The 23,975-nt window shown below is 40.1% G+C and overlaps 1 protein-coding gene across 1 annotated transcript in view; it reads right to left on the bottom strand.

Annotated features, from left to right (window-relative positions):
* The window catches only part of LOC127640914 (insulin receptor-like), a 93,254-nt gene that overhangs the window by 5,087 nt on the left and 64,192 nt on the right, over positions 1–23,975 (bottom strand). Inside the window, exons 3-15 of the mRNA XM_052123628.1 lie at positions 16,046–16,367; positions 8,989–9,128; positions 8,374–8,518; positions 7,988–8,202; positions 7,752–7,878; positions 7,367–7,617; positions 6,738–6,905; positions 6,375–6,573; positions 3,074–3,351; positions 2,800–2,948; positions 417–573; positions 232–325; positions 77–144 (exon numbers count right to left, since the gene is read on the bottom strand). Of these exons, the coding sequence (XP_051979588.1) occupies positions 77–144; positions 232–325; positions 417–573; positions 2,800–2,948; positions 3,074–3,351; positions 6,375–6,573; positions 6,738–6,905; positions 7,367–7,617; positions 7,752–7,878; positions 7,988–8,202; positions 8,374–8,518; positions 8,989–9,128; positions 16,046–16,367 (2,313 nt within the window). The remainder of the gene's footprint in view (positions 1–76; positions 145–231; positions 326–416; positions 574–2,799; positions 2,949–3,073; positions 3,352–6,374; positions 6,574–6,737; positions 6,906–7,366; positions 7,618–7,751; positions 7,879–7,987; positions 8,203–8,373; positions 8,519–8,988; positions 9,129–16,045; positions 16,368–23,975) is intronic.

Raw genomic sequence — 23,975 nt, 5'->3', positions numbered from 1 at the left:
CACAATTATGCTTTTTTAACATTGATTTTATTAGTTCATTATTGCAGCCTTGTATTATTCCAGTATTATATCTTACCATCATTTGCGCTTAAGTATTCTGGATTGGAGGATGCAATTAAGGGCCCAGTCGGTCCTTCGGTTTGTCTAGGGGAAAAGACATGTATATGAATAAATTTAAGAGGCCATTAAATGTGTTAGAAATAGTAATTTTTTGGCTTCTTTTATACATACTTCTTCTTAAGGATGATGACGATTGTACTGGCCAGAAACAGCATAACAATGAAGCAGATGACCAGGGCGACAATGATTTTCATGTTCATTTCCTCTGCAAAATACGGCTTGCATTAAAGACCAAAATGGCCAAAATAACCGAAGACAAGTAAACGATAGATAAAAGTAAAAATGGTCAAGCTTACTGTCTGGAACAAAGAAGTATGCAGGCTCTGTCCAGGAACCGTTACTGGTCAGCGAGGTGGCGCGGATTCTTACGCTGTAGTTCCCAGGATGCCCAACTCTTAATCGACAACCATGATGTTTCTCGTAAGTGATTCTGGAGACACAAATTTGATCCTCCTGCATGATAGAGAGGAAGTAGAATGATGTGTTTGAAGACATTTGATTATTTTGTGACGTTTGGATTGGAATGCATACTGAATTATATTTCCTCTTGTTTACTGTGCAGAGATGTACGACACAGTGCATTTGGCCACACATGTTTAGCTACTTTTTTTCCCTCCCCAATTTGGAATGCCCAATCCCCAATGCGCTCCAAGTCCTCGTGGTGGCGTAGTGGACGAATCTCAGTTGCCTCCATGTCTGAGACCTCAATCCGCGCATCTTATCACATGACTTGTTGAGCGTTACCGCGGAGACCTAATGCGTTTGGAGGTTTCATGCTATACTCCAGGGCATTCAGGCACAACTCATTACACACCCCACCGAGAACCATATTATAGCGACCACGAGGCGGTTACCCCATGTGACTCTACCCTCCCTAGCAACCGGGCCAATTTGGTTGCTTAGGAGACCTGGCTGGAGTAACTCGGCACACCCTGGATTCGAACTCGCGACTCCAGGTGTGGTAGTCAGCGTCAATACTCGCTGAGCTTCCCAGACCCCGTTCAGCTACTTTTTTAATGCTACCCCATTCTAGTCAGTTCACACTGTTTGCCATAGCAACAGAAATACTAATACAGTTCCATGTTTTTAAAAAAAACACACACATCTTCACCTGAAATATACTTAGTCACAAGTACTAAGTGTAGAAAACACTTCAAAATAGCTTAATGATGCAAGCCTTTGCCATGAAACTCAAAATTGAGCTCAGGTGCATCCTGTTTCCACTGATCATCCTTGAGATGTTTCTACAACATGATTGGAGTCCACCTGTGGTAAATTCAGTTGATTGGACATGATTTGGAAAGGCACACACCTGTCTATATAAGGTCCAACAGTTAACAGTGCGAGTCAGAGTACAAACCGAGCCATGAAGTGCAAGGAATTGTCTGTAGACCTCCGAGACAGGATTGTATCGAGGCACAGATCTGGGGAAGGGTACAGAAACATTTCTGCAGCATTGAAGGTCCCAATGAGCACAGTGGCCTCCATCATCCGTAAATGGAAGTTTGGAACCACCAGGACTCTTCCTAGAGCTGGCCTCCCGGCCAAACTGAGCGATCGGGGGAGAAGGGCCTTAGTCAGGGAGGTGACCAAGAACCTGATGGACACTCGGACAGAGCTCCAGCATTTCTCTGTGGAGAGAGGAGAACCTTCCAGAAGAACAACCATCTCTGCAGCACTCCACCAATCAGGCCTGTATGGTAGAGTGGCCTGACGGAAGCCACTCCTCTGTAAAAGGCACATGACAGCCCACCTGGAGTTTGCCAAAAGGCACCTGAAGGACTCAGACCATAAGAAACAAAATTCTCTGGTCTGATGAAACAAAGATTGAACTCTTTGGCCTGAATGGCATGTCTCATGTCTGGAGGAAACCAAGCACCGCTCATCACCTGGTTAATACCATCCCTACAGTGAAGCATGGTGGTGGCAGCATCATGCTGTGGGGATGTTTTTCAGCGGCAGGAACTGGGAGACTAGTCAGAATCGAGGGAAAGATGAATGCAGCAATGTAACCTGCTCCAGAGCGCTCTGGACCTCAGACTGGGGTGAAGGTTCATCTTCCAACAGGACAACGACCCTAAGCACACAGCCAAGATAACAAAGGAGTGGCTATGGGACAACTCTGTGAATGTCTTTGAGTGGCCCGGCCAGAGCCCAGACTTGAACCCGATTGAACATCACTGGAGAGATCTGAAAATGACTGAGCACCGACGCTCCCCATCCAACCTGATGGAGCTTGAGAGGTCCTGCAAAGAAGAATGGGAGAAACTGCCCAAAAATAGGTGTGCCAAGCTTGTAGCATCATACTCAAAAAGACTTCAGGCCGTAATTGGTGCCAAAGTTTTTATAAATTTGCAAAGATTTCAAACAAACTTCTTTCACGTTGTCATTATGGGGTATTGTTTGTAGAATTTTGTGGAAAATAATGAATTTAATCCTTTTTGGTTTAAGGCTGTAACAAAATGTTGAAAAAGTGAAGCGCTGTGAATACTTTCCGGATGCACTGTAAATAGTCAAAACCCTGCTACTTATACATTGATTTTTTTTGCAGGATGCTGCGACTGACCAATCAGAATCAAGTAATCCAGAGTGCTGTGTAATAAATGTTTTAACCTTTGTGTGAATTACTTTGAGATTAACAAATTTTATTAAAATAATATTAATTTATTTTACACTTACATAGTTATCGGACATCCTCAAGTACTTGACTTCATACAGTACGATCATGCCATTGGGCGCTCTTGGCTCCTGCCATTTGATATAGACAAACTCTGGTTCTTCAGGAAGAATTTCGTGGGTCACCAAGCCAAGGATGTCATCCGCTTTTACTAAGTACAGACAATTAAGCAAAAGAAGTCGACTAATATAATAGGACAGGAATTCAAACCTCTCGATGTACTGCATTCTAAAATCATGTTAATGGTAATGCCACCTTGTGGCAAAGAGATCCTACCTTCAGGCAAAGTGCGGGCTTTGATGTATGTAGCCATGCTGCAGCGGTTCGGGTCTGTGGGATGGTTGCAAGCGTGGATCTCGATCTGGTAGTTGGTGAAGTGGCGCAGATTGGAAATGACAGTGGATTCTTTGGAGCTGACTTTGCGCAACGTCTTCGGACTCTTGCCCTCCACTGGGCTCAGTGTGGTGGAGATGATAGGCAGGGTGGAGGGCGTGGTCAGAAAATTTGGTAAAGTACCGTTAGCAACGCCCACTGAGCGGCGACGTCGAGAGGGTCTGCGGATTGAGTGCAGATTGGATATGTGAGTCCCAGCAAACAGACCAAAATTAACATTGCTAACCCTGATGGCTCGGTCACATTCACCCTTGCATGGTGGAATTCTGTGGGCGACATTTCCCTACGCGGATTTCGTGTTGGGTTTAAGTTTGGTGACATGCAAATTTGCAGTGATGACCAATAGCAGTAGCTTGGTTTGGCAGTGACCTCTGTGTGGCCAATCCTTTGTGCATGTAGTTCTCATACCCACACGCCTTTTTCACCTGCAAAATGTTACTGTGCAAGGGTGAAAGTGCAATGAACCAAAATACCCCAGCTGAGAAATTGATGATTTGCTTTTAATGCAATGATCAGACGTTTTAACAAACTTCCAATTCACACATGATACAAGGGCTGAAAAGATTCATTGATGTTATCGACAACAAAAAATTGTCTACAAAAATTTCCGTTGTGGAATAGTCGTTTGATCTCATTTAACGTAACATGAGATCATATGAATCTCTAATGATGGTGCGAGAGGAGCACTTCAGCTTGCGCCTGATTGAGGAGAGGAAGACAACAAATCAACGATGCGCTCCAAACTTTCCAAACAGCTTCAGGTGATGTAGCTCGCAAAGTATGAGAGAAATGTACAAAAATACTAAATGAGTAAATACAGAGACACTTGCGTTGTGAGATGATGCGGTGCCGGAGTTGTCGTTCCGCTTAAGCAAAACTTGCGTGTCGAGCGTTATATCTAGTATGCATCCTTGTTTAAAGATCAAGTAATAAGGAAGCAGGTCATGTAAATGAGTATAAACTCTGAAACTGGCATTTCTCTGTGCGGTCAGCGCCGCTTTTATGAGTAGCGTGAAGAGACCCGATCTAAAGGGGAGAGATTGAAACTGCGCCAGGCTGATGCTCGTCCCTCGCGTGCACACTCGCAGCTAGATTATAACCTGATGGCTGTGTCACTGTGTGTTTCATATCATAAAGGAGAGAGTTTGTTTTTTCGAGAGTTAAAGATGGATTGAAGTAAACAGAAAGGTGAGAGAGGTGAAGTCTTCACCCCATTAAACACGGCAACAAAATATGTTTTTAATTCGTCTTTCTATTGGCTTGTTAGCCAATATAAATATCTAAAACTCATTTAAAACAGTGTGCATTTAATTTAGCAGCTGTACTGAAGAACAACAGTGTTTTCTGAGAATGTTGAATATAATAATAAATATTTAAAAAATCCTTAAAAACATTATTTTTAAATGATGCATTCACCTGAGAAGCAGCATATAAGATATATAGACGTGCTTTTAGAGAATGCATCTTGAATTTAAATCTATTTTGTTTTTAATGCACTCGCAGAAGTATAACAAAGTGAAAAATACACTTATAGACAAAATACACTTACTGTATATTTAAGATACATTCTCTAAAAGCAAGTCTAAATATCTTATATGTTGCTTCTCAATTAAATGCATCTTGTTTTAAGGATTTTTAGAAAATTTTAAATGGGAAAACAAGACAAAAACACTTGATAACAATAGCAACTACTGAATTGTACTGAATTTAACTTAATACCTCTCATTCACCCGTTAATTCAGTGAATGTCATTTAGAGGTATTTTTAAAAGATGCTGTTGGCCTCTTTATTGTTAGTAAGCATGTTTAATACAACCTGTTAACTCGGAACACAAGCAGAATAATCGGTTAATAGCTAACAATTAATCGGTGCAATAATCGCCGTATAATCGTTAGATTAGTCGACTACCAAAATAATCGTTAGTTGCAACCCTACATGATGTTAGTAAATACAATTGAACGCATGTTGCATTGGACGTTTCCAGAGTAGACAGCTTCGATGTTTACAATAGAAGTGATATCATTTGGTGTTATCTAGATATGGTCAGTCTTGCCAGATTAAGTTGCTGTTGTTCTGAATGTTATGTGCTTCTGTTGTTAGAGGTTCCTGGTTCAAGACCAATGGGTTTTAGGTGCCAAAGTGGAGCCAACTTTCCTCCTTCCTCAACCGTATTTTCTACAGTGGAACCATTATAGATTGGACTTGTAGACTAGTACCCGCATTGGCACACAGTCAGTGGAAAAAATGGACTTTTGTTTTATAATAAAAGGTTGGCTAACCTTTGAAATGTTCTTTCTATCTTGGAACAAACATTAATGTAGAAAACCAGTAGATGGAGCCATAGATCCTTGATGTTGACCAGCTTGATAAAGACCCATCTAATACTATAGCAGTCAATTCATTCAACCGAGAACAAGATTTTACCACAGCAGGGAAATAACTGGCAGGACATTAGTCTGTATGGCTGCGCTCCAGACTGGCACACACAGTTCTGGTACTGGCAATTTTTGCTACATGATGAGTTTTCAGGGAAGCGGGCACTGAATGCCCTAAACCAAATGACCAATGGGGCAGATGGGCAGGAGGTCTTTTAATTACAGACTTTGTGACACAGCCAGTGTTGGGTAAGTTACTCTAAAAAAGTAATTCATTACTAACTACTAATTACATCATCTAAAGTGGAATTAGATTGCAGTACTAATTACTCTGTTCTGCATTACTTATTACTAATTACTTTCTAAAACACTGATCAATCTCGACCAGATGAAAAATACAAGGACTGACATGAAACTGTTTGTTTAATTCTTTCAATCAAATCACATAAAATCAAATAAATTATTCATGAACTGGCCAAATAATTTAAAGGGGCGGCGTTCAATTAGGAAACATACATCTTAACATTAGACGTTCAATTTAGATTTTAAATTCACTATTTTTTTATATATAATTGTTCTATTAATGCAATTACATCAGAAGTAACACTAATTAAATCATGGGAAAATTAAGAGTAATCCCTTACTTTACTTTTTTCAATGAAAAAGTTACTTAGTAACGCATTAAACCCAACACTGCTTACAGCACTTGAGTTAGGCCTCCCAGCTGGTGGGATAGCACCCTGCTGCACTGTGTCAATTACTAGAGAATAATAAGAATAGTAGAAACCGTCAGGACAAGAGGATCATACTTGGGTTCAAAGACTTCATTGTGGAGGTAGTTCTCGAAGGTCTTGCGGAACTCCGTCTCTTCGGCTTCCTTCTTCAGCTGAGTCTCAGTTTTGGGGCAGGCACAGCAGTGGCCTTTCTGACCAGGCACTTCAGTCTGGTTCCACTTTAGTTCTTCCTCAGTGTCGTAGTGCGCAGACGTACGAGACGGCACTTTCATCCCTGTGGGGAGAGGATGCAAAGGAATGAGACGCCAGTCTGCATTACAATCAAGACCGGATGTGCCAAGTTAAACATTCAGATTTTGCGTTGAATGGAATACAGCATTGCAATAAGGTTTCTCATGTTTGCCAGTTCATGGATTATTTCGCATTTAATGTACATACCTTGCTGGCAGTAGTCATACTTGTAGAATTCGATGTCCTCTTCCTGTTTCTGGTAGAAGACCAGGTAGTGGGTGATGTTGCCGTTGGGTTCAGAAGGAGGCTTCCACTTGAGAATGATCTGCGAGGAGGAGTTGGAGGAGGAGAAGGGGTCCAGAGGTACTGAGGGTTCTGTTACACAGTAAATAGAGAAGGACAACATCAGTGATGTGGGAAAACGCAGCTTTTGGTTCTCAGATGACAAGCTTTCACGAGTCATTTAATCCATGTCAAGGGTCTGATGGACTGAACCAATATAGTGACGTTTTCGTTTACCTGTGGCCAAAGAAATCAAAAGGATACGTTTTGATCATGTGGTTTTTTTCCCGACTTTACATAATCCAGGCTCAAACCCCCGCTGCCAATATAAGCACCAAGGCTTAAGCACCAAGGCTTAATATTTTGGAGCATACAGTATGTGCTAACCACTATGCAACAGCAAGTTAAAATAGATTTATTACAGGGAAAGTCACCTCTAGAGTAATTTGGGGATTGGTGCCCTGCTTAAGGGTAAAATAGTAAATGTTTATAACCTATAACCTTTCAATAGGCCAACTCTTTAACCACTAGGCTACACCACCGCACGAACTTACGTGTTGCATTGGTACGGACGTAGATGATCTCGCTTTTGGCGCCACGGACCTGGTGATCGTCAGAGGCGGCGAGCTGGGTTTTGACCATGATGGCGTACTGGGTCCAGGGTTTAAGAGGCATGATGAGATGGCCCGGTTCTTTCTGCAATTTGCTCTCTGTGGTGCGTTGCGGCGGCTCAACGTCAGCTATTGCCCAACTGTTAGAGCCACAAGCATCCTGACCGTCGTATTCGGTCACATTCTTATAAGGCCTGAAGGGAAAGGAGATATCAGATGGTCTTTCCGTGCTTAATGATCAAGGTAAAGTACTGTGATATCGTCATAGCCATGTATAACGTAGACAACATCAACCATTCTGTTCTTAGAACACCATCTGAATACTCACGCTTCCTTATAGAAGACCATGAACCCCAGCAGGTCTCTAAAATCTGGTGGCCAGAACGGCTCCCATCTAATGAGCATCTTGTCGTGGGATGTGCGGATTTGAGTGAATCGGAGAACTTGATTTTCACCTGAAAGACAGGATCTATGTTAGTCACTCCAGATCTGGTTTGACATGGAGGTCATATTGCACTTATCTGAACTGGGAAATTACAAACACCCTGATAATAAGGGTCTTACAAAAGGCCTGGTCTCCATAAGTGGGGATGTTGATTTCATTTCTTGGGACCCTGTCTTTGGTCCCGGTCACCTCTTCCATCCGGAGGATCTCAGATTTGCAGAGTTTTGAGTTGTGGAGGAAGAACATCCGGCCCTGATGGATGGTCAGGTTGTGTTTGGACCAGTCCCACAGCTGTCTCAGGTTCTGGTTGTCCAGAGCATAGAACGAATAGTTCCTGGAAAGACAATTACCAATATTCGTTAAATCAGTTCCGTTGGCGCTCTACAGTGTTGGGGAACACTTACATTAACGAGTGTAGTTGTGTAAATGTTAAAGGTAACTTTTAACATTAACACGTTACTGCCAATACTAGAGCTCACCATTACAAAACAATGGTGTTACATACCCGGCTTCCTGGGTTTCACCGCGGATTACACGCAGTTTTTGGAGGAAGGAGAGAGAGACGAGTGCGTATGCTCTGCGGATACTCAGGTAGCCTGTGATCTCTTCCAGCTGTCCCAGACTGGCTTCCAGCTCCGCTGCGATGTTGTCTACGGAACAGAAACATGGATTAGCCCGCGTCGGTAACCTTCACATATGTCATTTCACACATGACTAAGCCCAGCGACACCAGCTATGTACATACTGCTAATTTAGCCACAATATTTGATTCTGATTGGTCAATAACAGCAATCTGCAGACAGATGTTTTTGTATAGAGAGCTCTAAACTCTGTGTAATTGACCGTTGTCTCCGCTAACTGATTTCCTACATTGTTGTACTACTTTCATGTCTCTTGTATCACACTACGCTATCTTCTCACATATTAAAACTTCAGCTCAAATCAATGTTTGATAAATCAAATTGGTAACACTTTACAGTAAGTCACCATTAATTGATACATTAGGTATAATCAACTAACATGCTGGTTAATGTTCATGTTAGTTCATATTGTATTGACTAATGTTAACTTATACAACTTAATGTAAAAATGTGTATGTAGAAATTATCAATATACTCACTTCCACCACGGATTTTGATGATCAGACTTCCGTTGAGAATCGTGCAGCCTCGAAGAGCCTGAGCCGCATTTACGGAGTCAACCGTCCTCACTCCCGTACACAGTTTGGGACAGCGACTGGCACACGGAGTGCAGTTCAGCCTAAATAAAAGATAAAGAGAATTTGAAGTAATTTCTAACATGTTATTATGTTTGACATATTGCAGACAGGGTGAATGTTTGGGGAACATTCTGGAAACGCTCAATATTTTGGCAATTCTTCTTAGTGATGCTAATGGCACAGAAATGAAAAACAACACCTTTAAGGGGAATCAGAGAACATCAAACAATAGAAGCATGTCTGAAGATGTTCAAAGATGTCTGAGGCTTAGTGCACACATTTACGATAACGTCATGATACGCAAGCTGGTATTACGAGAAGTTTTGCAATTGCAATTTCATGCAATAGCCTCGGGGCAAAACATATTGTTCCTGACTAGCATCACGTCACCTGCGATGTTGTTATTGTTATGTTTGGAACAAACCCAAATATGGTGTAACGGATTACGCACTCCATTTCAATTTTGCTTAAATGCAAACATACATTGATTTCAAGAGATACGGCGGCAGTTCCGTAGGGGTCATTGAGGGCAAACACAATTCCAATGAGACAAAACAAAATGCCAAAGATAGCTGTGTTGGTCCAGACTCAGAAGAATGCACTGGCTGCAGTCATTGAGTAGGATCTCTCAGGCAGCTTTCCAGAAATGGAATTTTACAAGGAAACTTATAGGCCGCTTGAGTGTCTAGCAAACGCCTTGAAGTATGCAACCTCCGCATTACGGCAAACACCCAACTCTATTTTTCCATGCAATGTTATGAAAACAGGAGCAAACTAAAGAGAAGAGCCTTCAAGGCCCCCTGACGCAACTTTTGTACATTTTGCACTAAAGAGCATGCACCATCTATTTTTACAAAATGTTACATAGTACATGAGGAATATTTCAATAGCATTTTAAAACTTTTTTGTAACCAAAAAATAGCCAAGTATGGATATTCACCAGCTGCCCAATACACCTTTGTGAACAGAATTTGTGTTAGCCTGATGAGGTAACCATATAGCGACAATCAGGGCTGGACAGGGAATAGAAATCGGCTTCACTGTCCTTTTCTGCATATCGTGGCGCTGTTTTGTGGTCCATTCTGCATAACGTGGCCTATTCGGCACGTTTCACGGCCATCACACCAGCCCGCTCAGTTCTCTCCCGAAAGCTAGTCCGCCCATGATTGGCTCCAAAGTGCGTCGGCCCACCGGGAAAATGCCCGCTATGCCAGATTACCAGTCCAGCCCTGGTGTGAATTAAGGCTTTAATCCCCCCCAAAGGATGTCAAAAAAGCTTTTTTCAAGGCAAGTCAGTCCACTTGGCAGCCAAGTTTGGAAAGCTCCTAGTCAGCTATTTTCTACGCATATAAGCGGCATACAAGTACAGCTTCTAGCTACTTGAATGGGGAAAGACAGAATTTTCCAAAATGGTGGGACAAGATCGATTAAATTTCAAATCAGCAGTAAAATATGTCAACAATAGTATCATAAATTGTGCTCCTTTAGCTCAGATCATGCTAAAATGGCTTAAATATACAGTGACTTTACATAATCTCACTCAAATCTTGCTAAAATGAAGCAAGGTTGCCATGGGAATTGACTGTCATAATGCACCAAAGGACTTGTGTGCTCATGGTGTGAACGGCTAGAATAATGCCTGACTGAATGTCAAAAGTACATACACTATATAGTTTTACATGTTATGTAAGGAACATTTCAGTAGCATTTTGAAACGTAAAAAAAATAAATAATAATAATTTGTCAGGAGTGCGCATTTTCGCCTGTCGCCAAATAGACGTTCTCAAACAGAAACTGTGTTTTCTTCGCTGCAACCAGAGGTGGAAGTCATCCAAATATGGGCAGAAAGGATCGTTCATTGTAATTACATATGGCCACCAGGAGATGGCGCCAAGTGCATAACTCAATGATGGCTCAAATGACACAGAATGGAACTGAATGAGATCTCGTTACTCACGCCTGCATGCTTTTGAGAGAGAGCATTTATTCATTGTTGAGTAATTAGTTCTTATGTACAATTATTATGTTTATTATATACTTATATATGTTTGAAGAGGCTTTCGGACTGTAGGATAAATTATTTTGCAATGCTTTAACTTTTGATTGCTTTGTCGAATCAACAATAAATTGTACTCAGTAACAGGTGACATGATTGAGAACAAAACAAATCAGTATCTACACCATGAGATGTATAATGTAAATCAGAAAAATATTTTTGTTGACTCTTGGGGACAGAAGCAGGTGAAATTGGAACGTGAAGATCACATAGAATCATCACCATCTTTCTAAGGTTTAAGAAAACTGCATTCCCATTTCAGGGATTTTGTTTCTTTGAAAAAAAAACAACAACAAAAAAAAAACACAAGACGTCACGGAAATGCTCAAGAGGGGCAATAGTTCATTCACAGATGAGTGTTTCTCTGATTTCTTTCCTTCCCATTCTTTAATCCCACTTCCAGTTTTTGAATTCCAAGGTTACACAAATCTGTTTACAAGTTAAAACCTAAGATAACGATGCCTAAGGCGATCCACATTCAAATGAACACATCCGGCGTGACCTAAAGATTTTTCATTTTAACCCTCTGTTCAACTTTCGGACATACCCCTGAAATTATTCCCACTATGCCATATTTTCTTTAGGGAATATAACAGGGGTGGAATATGGAAGGAGCCGAAGCAAAGGATCGGGGCACAATGTTATGGAACGCGACTTATTACCGCATGACCGCCTCTCACAAAGGCGAAAGGTGGCCGGACGAGAAAAACAAGTGAATTACGTCACTCAAAACAAAATTCCTGGAAAAGAGATATGTTACCAAGCTTCCTAACCACAGTGCCTCAAATGTATGGACAAAAGGTCACTGCAAAAAGGACACCTTTTTAAAGCACCCCGAGACCCTGCTGCACGTTAACAAAGGCTGCCATTGTCCCTGTGAGGCTGCGGTTTACCAGCATAGACGGCAGTTTGCAGCGTTAATTCTGTGTTTATTCGTGCGTTAATAACACCCACACATCAAGTTGGACATGGAAGCCAGCATGAGTGAGAGCTTCCGAATATTTCAGGGCCAGACTCTAGTTCAAACAGGGCCACGGGTGTCGCCTTCTGAGATGCAACGTTGTTGTGGTTTGGTGTGCAATTCGCATCACACGTCCTGAAAGGCTCATTATAGTTCTGCTTAGTCTGACAAATTGCAAAGGACTATTTTTTTTATCTGCTTATTTTCAATTTGTCATGACTGACAAAAAGACAAAACAATATTATGAATTCTCCTAGGCATTTATACCCTGTTGGTCCAGTTGTGTGTGACAACTGGTTCATTAATTTTCAAGATAACCAAAACAAATAACAGCTTTATCCAGAAATGGGTATTCATGCCTGCTGAACACTGGCATATATAAACTTTAGATTAGAGTTGAGCAGAATGACCAAAAGTTTATACACTATCACAGAATTAGTCATTTGTTATCATGGTATACATTTCCCTATAGTTATTTTCGCTGGAAATTCAAGGAAAATAATGTTTATATTTGAATAATTATGCAGCGATGCCTATTTTTAACTGTATGGACACCAACCAAATACCAAAAGATACGATTGTTAATAAATCATTTCATCATCACAGCAAAAACAACTTTACTTTATACAACAATAGCAAAACTAATATTACAAAACATACAAGCGGTTACGAAATGTACGCGGTTATGGCGATTATGCACAAATGCATTGAATTCTATATTAATGTGGCAAGTTGCAATGTTGCTCGACAACCACAAACAACTAAAATTGCTTTGAGTTCTTCCTCGTCTTAACTTGTTTGAGAAACGTTATGCTTTGAATGATACTATGTTTCTTTTTTCCTCCCCAATTTGGAATGCCCAATTCCCAATGCTCTCCAAGTCCTTGTGGTGGCGGAGGACGAATCACAATTGCCTCCACGTCTGAGACAGTCAATCCGCGCATCTTATCACGTGGCTTGTTGAGCGCGTTACCGTGGAGACCTAGTGCGTGTGGAGGCTTCATGCTATTCTCTGCGGCATCCACGCACAACTCACCACACACCCCACCGAGAGCGAAAACCACATTATAGCGACCACGAGGAGGTTACCCCATGTGACTCTACCCTCCCTAGCAACCGGGCTAATTAGTTGCTTAGGAAACCTGACTGGAGTAACTCAACACGCCCTGGATACAAACTCACACCCTCAAGGTGTGGGAGTCAGCACCAATACTCGCTGAGCAACCCAGGCCCAACTCAATGTTTCTTCATAACCGTCACTGGTAAATAACGTTCAGAAGTCCTGCACACTAATAGACACGCAAATATTTCAGGATCTACTATGCACAGTCATACTGCCCAAACCTACTGTAAAAGGATGTCTAAAGCCTTGTTTTTACTTTCACCTGGCACTGCAACCCACGACAGCCCGAGGCATTTATACTTGACACGTACCGCGGTTGCACACTTCTCCAGATGACAGATGGCAGTGCATTGAAACTATCAGCTAATCCATCAGGAAACAGCAGTGAAGAAGCGTTTTGCTGAACTGCACATTTCCATAGCCAAGTATGATAATAATAGTTAATGTTGAACTAAAGTGAACAGAACAAAAACAATTAAAGGTGCACTCAGCATTTTTTTCCTCATTAAAAAAAAGTTTAACTCCTAAAGACATGAATTGTAACCGTGCAATATATGTAGGAAATCATGAGCACTCACATTAAAATGAAGACTCCAGTCATATCAGTAACCTTAAAAAAGCTGTTTTATTCTACATGGAGAGGGTCCACACATGGTGGCGGCCATTTTAGATTCACATGACCAGCCGAATACAACTCGCTTAATCTCAGTAACCGTCCTGTTATTGGACACTTTCACTCATAGATTAAAGTAATCATGGCTGACTGTGAATACTACATTTCTACAATGACATCTGAAACTGAAAACTATTGGTCAGTGTCAGTCCAAGATACAAAGTAACAAATAATAAGTAACTGAGTGCACCTTTAAGAACCAGTTGTTTGTATATCTGACCATGGCTAAACTCAAGCACTTACGTTTACAGTTAAGATATTAGTTTTTATATCTAGTGCCTTGTCAAGAGGATGACTTTTACATTTAAAATAGTTGTCTGAACTCCAATAATATATAACCATTCAAGCTCTGAGGGTGTGTTCAATGATGTTGAATGTTTCAGTGGCATACCCAAAATTAAAGTTTTATAACTTGACCAAAAAAACAAAAAAAAACAAAGAGGGTCAATTGTTTGGTATCATTTTAAAGTAGACTTTTTAAAATGTGTATTGATATAGATCATGATGATTTACGAGACTCTCAGCCCAAGAAATGGCTGAAATAATAAATCACCAAAAAACGATTTTCTGATTTGACATTATATATCTCACGGTGTAAATAAGGCAGTTCCAAAATAATCAGAAAAGTATTTTAATTTGTTATCAATTGTGTCAACTCTAACGGAGTAAAATTCTGTGTTGATACGACAAAGCAATCAAAAGTTATAACATTACACAAATAGTTTATACTACTGTACAAAAAATGTCTCCAAGTGTCAAAAAGCCACTCTAAACAAATTAAACATAATACTTGTACATAAGAACTCTTTAAACATGCAAATGCTCATCTCTATGGATATGCTCTCTCTCCAAAGCATGCAGGCATTAGTAACGAGATCTCATTCAGTTCCATTCTGTGTCATATGAGCCATCATTAAGTCTTTGTCATGCACTTGGTGCCATCTAAGATCCTCTCTGCCCATATTTGGAGGACTTCCACCTCTGGTTGCAGCAGTCTGAATCGTAATATGATTGGTTTAGCATTCCATGATGCTGCACAACAAACTACATCATTTCCAATGAAGTCATCTGAACATGTTTTATCAAGATAGCACATTATGTACTGTGTGCACATTGGTTATTTAATGATCTATGCTTCCGATTGCGTTGTGTGAGCTTGTTTTAATGGGAACTCCCTCATCTGAGTAATGTATGTGACATTTTATGTTCTGTTTTTTTTTTTTGTGAAGTTATAAGCGAAAACGCAGCTTATAAGCAACGACTGTTTACATGTAACATGTATGTCAAAGACATGTACTTCGCTATTAGTCGCTATATTTTTGTCCTTTAGTAATACAAATGAGCTGGTTGTATTCTACTCTTTGAGAGCTTCCAATGACATATGACACATGACTATTGATCAGTTTGATGTTTTTACCGATTACAATAATACATACAATACACATGTTCAGTTTTGGTCATAATGCCTACATGCATTGAAAAGTAGAGCTTCTATGCTTTAAAATGATACCTATTTTGTGTTGGTCAAGACTGTAGTTATTAATACTTAGATTTTGGTTTCTTGCGAGCCCGCTGGCAGGCCCATCCGAGCTTAAAGGGTTAAACACATTAATAAAAATGCTTTTATTTTACACAGTATAAAGAGGTGTTCAATAACATATTACTGAAACCAAGACCTTTTAGACCTTTTTTTATTCAGTGTGCAAAAGGTAGTGGAAAAAAAGGCTTGTCTTTCTAAACAAGAATAACTGAGGTGTTGCAACAGGTATTTTCACACTGAAAACGTTGTTCTTTTAATACTATTAGTAATAGTTTTACTCTGGCTCAAAAGTACAGGCACATCTGCCCTGCCCCTTTCCTCGATTTTGTCCAAAGGGACCAAAGCACCCACTGCACGAAAAGTAAACAAAAGTGGCATGTGAATGACTGTGCAATATGGAGCCTCACAAAAGGCTAGGCAACAGCTGTTATGACGTCACTTTGTGCGCGCCAACCAAGTAAAACTTGTAGGAACTAGTAAAACTTTTTCAGATAACTTGCATGTTCACGGTGTAAATGTCAACATGATAAATCACCAAATGTTTGCATTTATATCTATTTCAAAAATGGTACAAAAAAAATAGTACAAAAAAAAATGGTACATACGTGGTGGAGTTCATGGTCGTGTATCCAGAAGGGCATTCTGGGATACAGGCCCCGTTGTGAATGACATACTCATGGCAATCGCCGCTCTTGCCCTTGCACTGGTTGTGTAGGTCCTGGCAGAATTTAAAGGACACACAGCGCCATCCCTTGAAGGTGTAGTAGCCCAGCGGGCACCGATCCACGCAGGTGTCGCCAAACAGGAAGTTGCGACAAGCAACGCATTTGGTTGCGTTCTCCGGCACGGAGCAGCCACCCACACACTGGTAGTGACAGCACTCCTTATGGTGCGTGCAGGCACCATGCTTGCATTCGGGAGGGCAAACTGGGGAAAAAAAGAGAGAAAGAAAATGAAAGTTACAAAGACAGTCATTACCTTAATTTTACGCAGTATTGTAAATACATTTGAAACTAGGATTAAACTCTTTGGACTCTTAGGAGGAATATTCCGGGTTCAAGTTAAGCTCAATCAAGTATGAAAAACGACATCGGCCAAAATGTGCAGTATACAACCGAACCGAGTGTACTGTATCATGAAATGTGCTCGACTATGTGTTCTTTATTACTGACTTTGGGACAATTTGGAAAACACGAACGGAATAGCAGAATTTCATGGAATTTTAACAATTTGGAATGAATGACAATTTTCAGAAAGATTAATTCTGTACAGAAAGATTTAATACTAAATGTTGTGGTGATACTACTACTACTAATAATAATACAAATTTAACATTAACCTTCCTGCTTACACATGCGTGGACGTTGTATTGTATATATTTTGGCTTCGCTATACACAACACACAATTACATCTAAACAGGAGACTCTGTGCTGTCAGTAAAGGATTAAACTTTCATGTGACCGAACAACATGGCGCTGACCACAGCGGAGTTTGTCTTTGGGAGAAACGCCAACAAATCTATATTTGATAAGAAACTCAATGAAGTTTTTACATGGAATCCTGTTTGAGTCTCTTGTTTCATTCGAAATGCAATTTTAAAAATTGGAGTGATTTATAGCGAAACGCCAGACTGCTAAACACAATGTACACTAATGCGCACTTTAGCTAATTTTTTCCTTAGAAATCCTTTATTTACAGTGCATTATCACATGGGTTCATCCAAAAGCTGAAAAATTTTGCTTTCAGACGCTTTATATGGAGTTAGGATGAAAATAAGGTGCATTTCAAACTGTTATGAGACCAGTGCAGACAGACAGCACACTGGAGGTTAAGTCATTCACTAAATAGGGAGCAAGGGAGCATCCTATAGCTCTATACAGCTAAGGGCACTCAATCCTAAAATCTGATCAAAAGTTCAGTTTCAGCTGCAGATGATGTTTGGATCACTCAACATGTTTGACACACATGGGACAATAATCATCAGTACATAGATTCACAATTTATAATTTTATTTTAACATGGTTGGCAGTGATTGGATGATGCTGGATGATATGGCCTCGTATTAATCTCCATCCCTGAATTGGCTACATCACTCTACTATCTCCTCCCCACCAATAGCTGGTGTGTGGTGGGCGTTCTGGTGCACTATGGCTGCCGACGCATCATCATCCCTATGCTATGTAAAGTGCTTTGAGTGCCTAGAAAAGCGCTATATAAATGTAAGGAATTATTATTATTATTTATTATTATTACTTTGAATCAGAATTAATTATGCTAATTTCTGTAATGTTAAAAAAAAATAACCAACACACCTGGAAACACTCCTGGTATTATTTAAATTTTCACATGTGTGGACATCAATTTTTAGCAAAACTTGCACTAGAAATTTTTATTTATTTTTGCATATTTATTAGGTGCTACTAGAAGTAATTAAAAAGCTAAATGGAGAATGCACACAGCAGTCAAACTCAGGTTTGAGGAGGTTATAATTGTTTCATATTAAATATTATTATTATTATTATTATTATTACTATTACATTTAAGCAATGCCACAAGCAAGACTGTACAGAAGTGTGCCGTAGGAAATCACATTTTTTTCCAGTAATATTTTAATATATACTGTTGGGCGACACTTTATTTGACCAAATATAACTGCAATGCTTTTGTTGAAAATGAATGATTATACTTTCATTTGATTAAAGTGTCATGAATTCATTCGATGATTAAAAAAGTAACTAAAACATACGACATGGAATTTGTATGAAAAACTGGGACTGATTTCATAAGGCCCAACTGACTGTTTACTTGGAAAAATGTGAAGCAATGTTAACTTAATTGAGAAATACTTGAAAGCTACATGCCACTCTGTTAATGTGTTAACACATGAAAACTGCCATTTTTAAATAAAGATGCATCTTCAATAGCATATCAGTTTTTGCTGTAGTATCAAAATTGGTAAATCTGTGAAATTTCACTGCTATTGTCATCGACGACTACAATTTTGTATTGTGACAAACTTAGTCTAAAATATACCTGAGCAACTATCTGTCTGCTTTGCAAGGTCCAGCCTCTAACAACATTCCCCCTCCTCACTAGATCAAAGCAAGCCAGCAACACACGCTACAACCGACTCCCGATCCAGTCCGGAGATTCACACCAGCCTCAGATCCGCCCTCACCCTTAACCAATGTTTTTGCTGTCCGTGGAAGGCAGCCATTCAATGGCTTCTTCCAACAGAGCAAGAGATCCGCCCAGCATTAACTCCTAGTGTGCCGGCAGACATGCGGTAGACACTGGAAAAACACACATGGGCAGGCAGAAGCAAGCAGACGGGTGCAGCCTCCTGTCTCTCAGCATTCCACACATACACAAACGGTTGCGGACACCATAACACCAGCCCCCCTTCCTTCCAAGGCAGCCTACGCGTCCCCAAGGATGATCCCTTTTGTAAACACACGCATGTTCTCTCTGCGACTTTGTAGTCCCTCCTGTTTTCATTCATAAGCATTGTTTTGCTTAATGGAGAGGACGTCCAATTTTTATTAGATTTATTGTTGCCGCCAACTTTATAAGCAGCTGGCAGTAATGTCTAGAGCTAGCCGATGTATATTGAATATTCACACTAAATGCATAACGTAAAATTAGGCAAAATAGCAAATATAACGGTTACCTCTATGTGCTATTTATTTGGTCATTAAGCTTCCTAAAAAGTGTACAAACAATAGAGTGCAACGGTCTGGTTCTGGAAGTAAAAATCCCATTAATATGTTCGATAGACGATTTGAGTTTCAACGCTAACTTATAAACCTTTAGAAGACAGATGTATCGTGAGCTTCGAGGTCGTTCATCGATGGTAAATGCCTCCGTTGAAGCTGTCCACCAACTTCTTTAATAGTGGAATACCAGTTGAACAACTACATTACCCATAGTCCAGCAGAGAAAGCATCACCAATCAGAGAACGGTGGCCAACAAAGCCCACAAAATAAGCCCAGAAGTGACCGCCCACTCCCATGACGCACTCTGAACGTCTCCTTACACCCTCAAACTACTTATGTCGGAATATTTCACAATGAAAGTAAACTATATTGCTTCTAAACTTATCATCAACAACCTAAAATCAATAGTTTGATATATTTCCATAGATGTATATTCGATTACGTAATTCGCAATGCTTCATGGGATTGTAGTCCGTGCCCTCATGAAAGACGGTAAGTACACAGTTGTGTACCGTTGTCTTTTTGTCGGATTTTAAAATACTATTTTGCCGTAGAACAAAGTTTGTAATGTTGCGATTCACCTCGGAGCTGGTTGGTTTGGTTCATTGCTCAACTCTTTAATGGTGTGGATTATATGAAAAGTCTCTAGAAGAAATAAATGGGAAACATACTAACAGAACTGAGACGGCTGAAAACGTTGCGCTCTATAGTGTGATCGTAGTTCAATACACATATTCAACATATTCAAGCCATTCGTAGGTTGATTTCCATGTAGAGTGTAAACAGTGTTGCGCTATCAAAATGTCACGGTTTGAGCGTCCAGCCCAACACGGTAATATGGGCTAAACCAATGGGGCGAGTTTGGGGCAGGGTTTTTTCCCCCCAATTCTGTCGCACAGAAATGACATCCTTTAGCCTTAACCGGAAGTGATGTCTCCAGCTGCTCAATATAAATCCAATATTCACGATATTTGATTATGCGAAGAATTCGCCAGCGATATAAACTTACATTGCGAAACTTTTGCTCAAAGACTTCTCTAGGTTTCAGTAAAACAACCACATAATGAGCTATTTGGGTCCAACCCAAGTGTGCAGCACAAGCCCTCAAAAGTGAAGCCAAAACGTCTCGATTGCCCCCCGGTGACTGGTCCTAGTATAGGTCATAAACCCCACCTCCCCATGTTATTCAACGTTATGTTTTCAAAATAAGTTTGTTTTTAGTTATTTGATGCTATAAAAACGGTGCTGTGACATCATGATTGACAGCTGTGATTGACAGGTTCTCTGAGCGAAGTAGTCACTGAAGCACCAACTGACTTTTTTTCGGGATCTTCGGAGGACTGAGGAGATTGGAGCTTTAAATGTAATATCTACATTTCTATAATTAATTATTTCACACCGTCATAAGTCAAAAGTCAAAAGTGCAGGGGCGTGTGCTCGCAATTGATTCAGCGAGAGTGAGGGCGGGGCCTTGATTTCGCGGCTTTACTTCCTGCTCACTACTGCGCAGGTCTGGTCCCGAAATCGCAACTGCGCAGACTCAAGTCCCAAGATGTCAGCGCCATATCGGGACACTGGCGGCTTCAGTTCTCACCAATGGAAAAGAGCGAAGGGGCGTCGTCCATCTTTTTACAGTCTATGGCGCCAACCGTGTTTGCTTGTGAAATCCTTGGAATTTATGACCCTCTGATACCAAGTCACCTTTACACTTCCTGTTCACCTGCCTTGCGTAATTCGACGGTATCAGCACGCAGGATGACTCCTTTGAAGCTTGTTTTTGTTCGCCAAGCTCTCGAACTTCTGTTTGTCACATTTATTTCTGTTTTCCAGGGAAAGGTTGCATGAAGAATGGTCTACTACTTCTAGACCAGGTACTTTAAAGGGATGGTTCACCTGCATTTTTCTGTAGTTCTGAGTGAACCATCCCTTTAATAACTTCAGGTTTTTATTAGATTCTAAAGCATGAGACTTCAGCGCCTCGAGTCTCTGTTCCTCCCCTATTTACGGGTGTTTACATTTCTCCCCCGCAGACTTCCTCTACTCTCGTAGCTGCACGCCTCCAAGCAAATGATCGGTAGCACTTACAGTAAATCTTTTGAAGCTGTAGATACGCAAGTGCAGCCAAATATAGTCAAAAGGAATCCAACTGCGCCAATATGCAAATGTTTTTATGGGGGAATCTGCACGAGTTTTAAGTAAAAGGTGACTGGTGACCGCAGAGTGAATGCATGGCAATCAACTGATATCAAGATGATGTTAGGTAGAACGTTGATCTCAGTCACCATTCACTGCATTACATTGCAAATTTTTTCCATACAATGAAAGTGAATGGTGACTGAAGCAATCAGTCCATAAGATTGTCAAACATCTCTTCTTTTTTTCTTCTATAGAACAATATGGAAAAAACCTTTAGACAATATTTGCTATATCTAGATATTTACGTATTTGCTCTAAAAATTGCATAAAAGTGTAACTTAAGTTTCAGTTCAAAACCATCATTTCTAGAAAACAGCCAGTGTGGCCAAGCAGATTAAAAATGTTAATGGCAAGACGTAAAATAAAAACAGAGTAGCATAAGAATTTGTCTATTAAACAAATCCAAGACATTTTATTCTCATAGCATCTAAGAATACTACCAGGTCACTTCTAGTTATATGGGCCTATTTAGACTTAAAGGAATACTCTGGGTACAATACAAGATAAGACAACATTTGTAGCATAATATTGATTACCACAAATTCATTTTGACCCTCCTTTTCTTTAAATAAAAGCAAAAATCGAGGTTACAGTGAGGCACTTACAATGGAAGTGAATGGGGGGGTCAATCTAAAAATGTTAAAATACTCCCTGTTTTAAAAGTATAGTCACAAGACAAACAATATGTGTGTTAACATGATTTATTTTAATGTGATAAATCGCTTACTAACCTTTTCTGGGTAAAGTTAAAGCCAATTTTACAACTTCGTTGCCATGATGTAATATCAACAAACCCTAAAACGATTGTAAAAATGACAATTTAAAGAACTTTACAGCTTGAATAATACATGAGTTTTAACAGAAGAATTAACTAAGTGCTTTTATAAACTTATGATCTCACGTTGCTGCCTTTAAACTACAGGTTGACCGAAAGTGGATTTTGCCGATACCGATAACTAATGAAAGGCCGATAACCGATTATCCGGCCGATAGTTTTTAAAATCCATATATAGAAGTAAAAATGTATTCTTTCTTTAATATGGCGGGCAAAGACAAAGAGTCCAAAATCAATAAAATATCAAAAGCAGTTTTTTGTTCAAGAAAAATCCTAATATAAGAAAAAAAATTCAGATTTAATGCATAACACAAGACTTAAGTATAAACAAGCAGGAAACACAATGGGATGGTCTGCACTTATATAGCGCTTTTTTTATTAACCTTAGAGGTTACCAAAGCGCTTTACACTGTGTCCCAATCACCCATCCACACTCACATTCACACACCAATGGCGCTAGCCTGCCATTGGGAGCAACTCGGGGTTGTGTCTTGCCCAAGGACACTTCACCGTGTGGAGCCGTGTGGGCCGGGATTCGAACCACCAACCCTGTGATTAGCAGCCGACCCGCTCTACCAACTGAGCCACAGCCGCACAGGGATCTCTTGAGATTTTCAGACAACCGATAGTTCAGAAAAGTAACTATCGGTACAATTAATCGGTAAAGCTGATATATCGGTCTACCTCCAAAAATTGGCCCCATTCACTTCCATTGTAAGTGCACTGTAACCTCGATTTTTGTTTTGTTTATGAAGAAAAGGAGGGATGAGTCAAAATGATTTTTTCAGGTAATCAACATAGTCACAAATGCTGTCAATTGAACTTGTATTGAATGTGGAATATTCTTTTAAGGCTAGGTTATACTTAATTTTTCCCCGGTCGCTCCGTCTCACGCACTGTCGTGCGCTCTGCCTTTTAAAGTGTCCCCTTCTGACCGCGAGCCCATGCGGACGCACTTGACGCACGTGCAGTGCGAATGCTTTGTGATCGTCTTTAACACAATGACAGGTGCATGCACCAACGACACGCAAAAACAGTTCATGCATCACACGGAAAACCAAAGTAAAATTTGTCCTTCAGTCTAGGACTGGGCGATATGATTATTTTAACGATAACTGCCTTAAAAATGTTGTGATATCCGATTACATCGTCAACCCACATGCAGTGGGTCAGTGATTGTTTTTGCTTTATTGATTTTGCTTTAAAAATTACATTAATTTATTGAAACACAATTGAAAGACAATTATAAATGTAAAGACAGTAACAATCAAAATAAATGAGCCAAATAAATGTCCTTGTTTCCCAAAATAATGCTACCAAATGTGTTTTTATCGAATGTGTTTGTATTGCGTTTTGGTAACACAGTTAATGCTGCCTAAAGAGAATAAAATAAAACTCAATATTAGATTCAAAGTGAACGTGTCTTGTATTACTTTATGATTTAATCACTCTTGTCTTTGTTTCTTTAATACAAAGATATACATTACTGAAACTGCAGAGCTGCGTTCACAATGCATGCTAACCGCGTGGAAATAAAGCAAAATAAAAACTCACAGCACCTCCTGGGATAGTCGCAGATAATTTACAGCATTCTCACAGACAACATTAACAACATTATTCTGAGAAACATCTTGTTCCACAAGACACGAGACCTGTTCCAGATCACGGCTCTGAACAAACAGCGAATCAGACACAAGCAGTAACTATGTTTCCATCCAAGTTGTAAAATATAATTGATGCAGAAAAATCTGAATATCGCAAAACGATGTGCGGATAAAGCCGCGTT

Source organism: Xyrauchen texanus, chromosome 50, assembly GCF_025860055.1.
Source record: "Xyrauchen texanus isolate HMW12.3.18 chromosome 50, RBS_HiC_50CHRs, whole genome shotgun sequence".
NCBI classification, from domain to species: domain Eukaryota; kingdom Metazoa; phylum Chordata; class Actinopteri; order Cypriniformes; family Catostomidae; genus Xyrauchen; species Xyrauchen texanus.
This window is presented reverse-complemented; position numbering and strand designations above follow the sequence as displayed.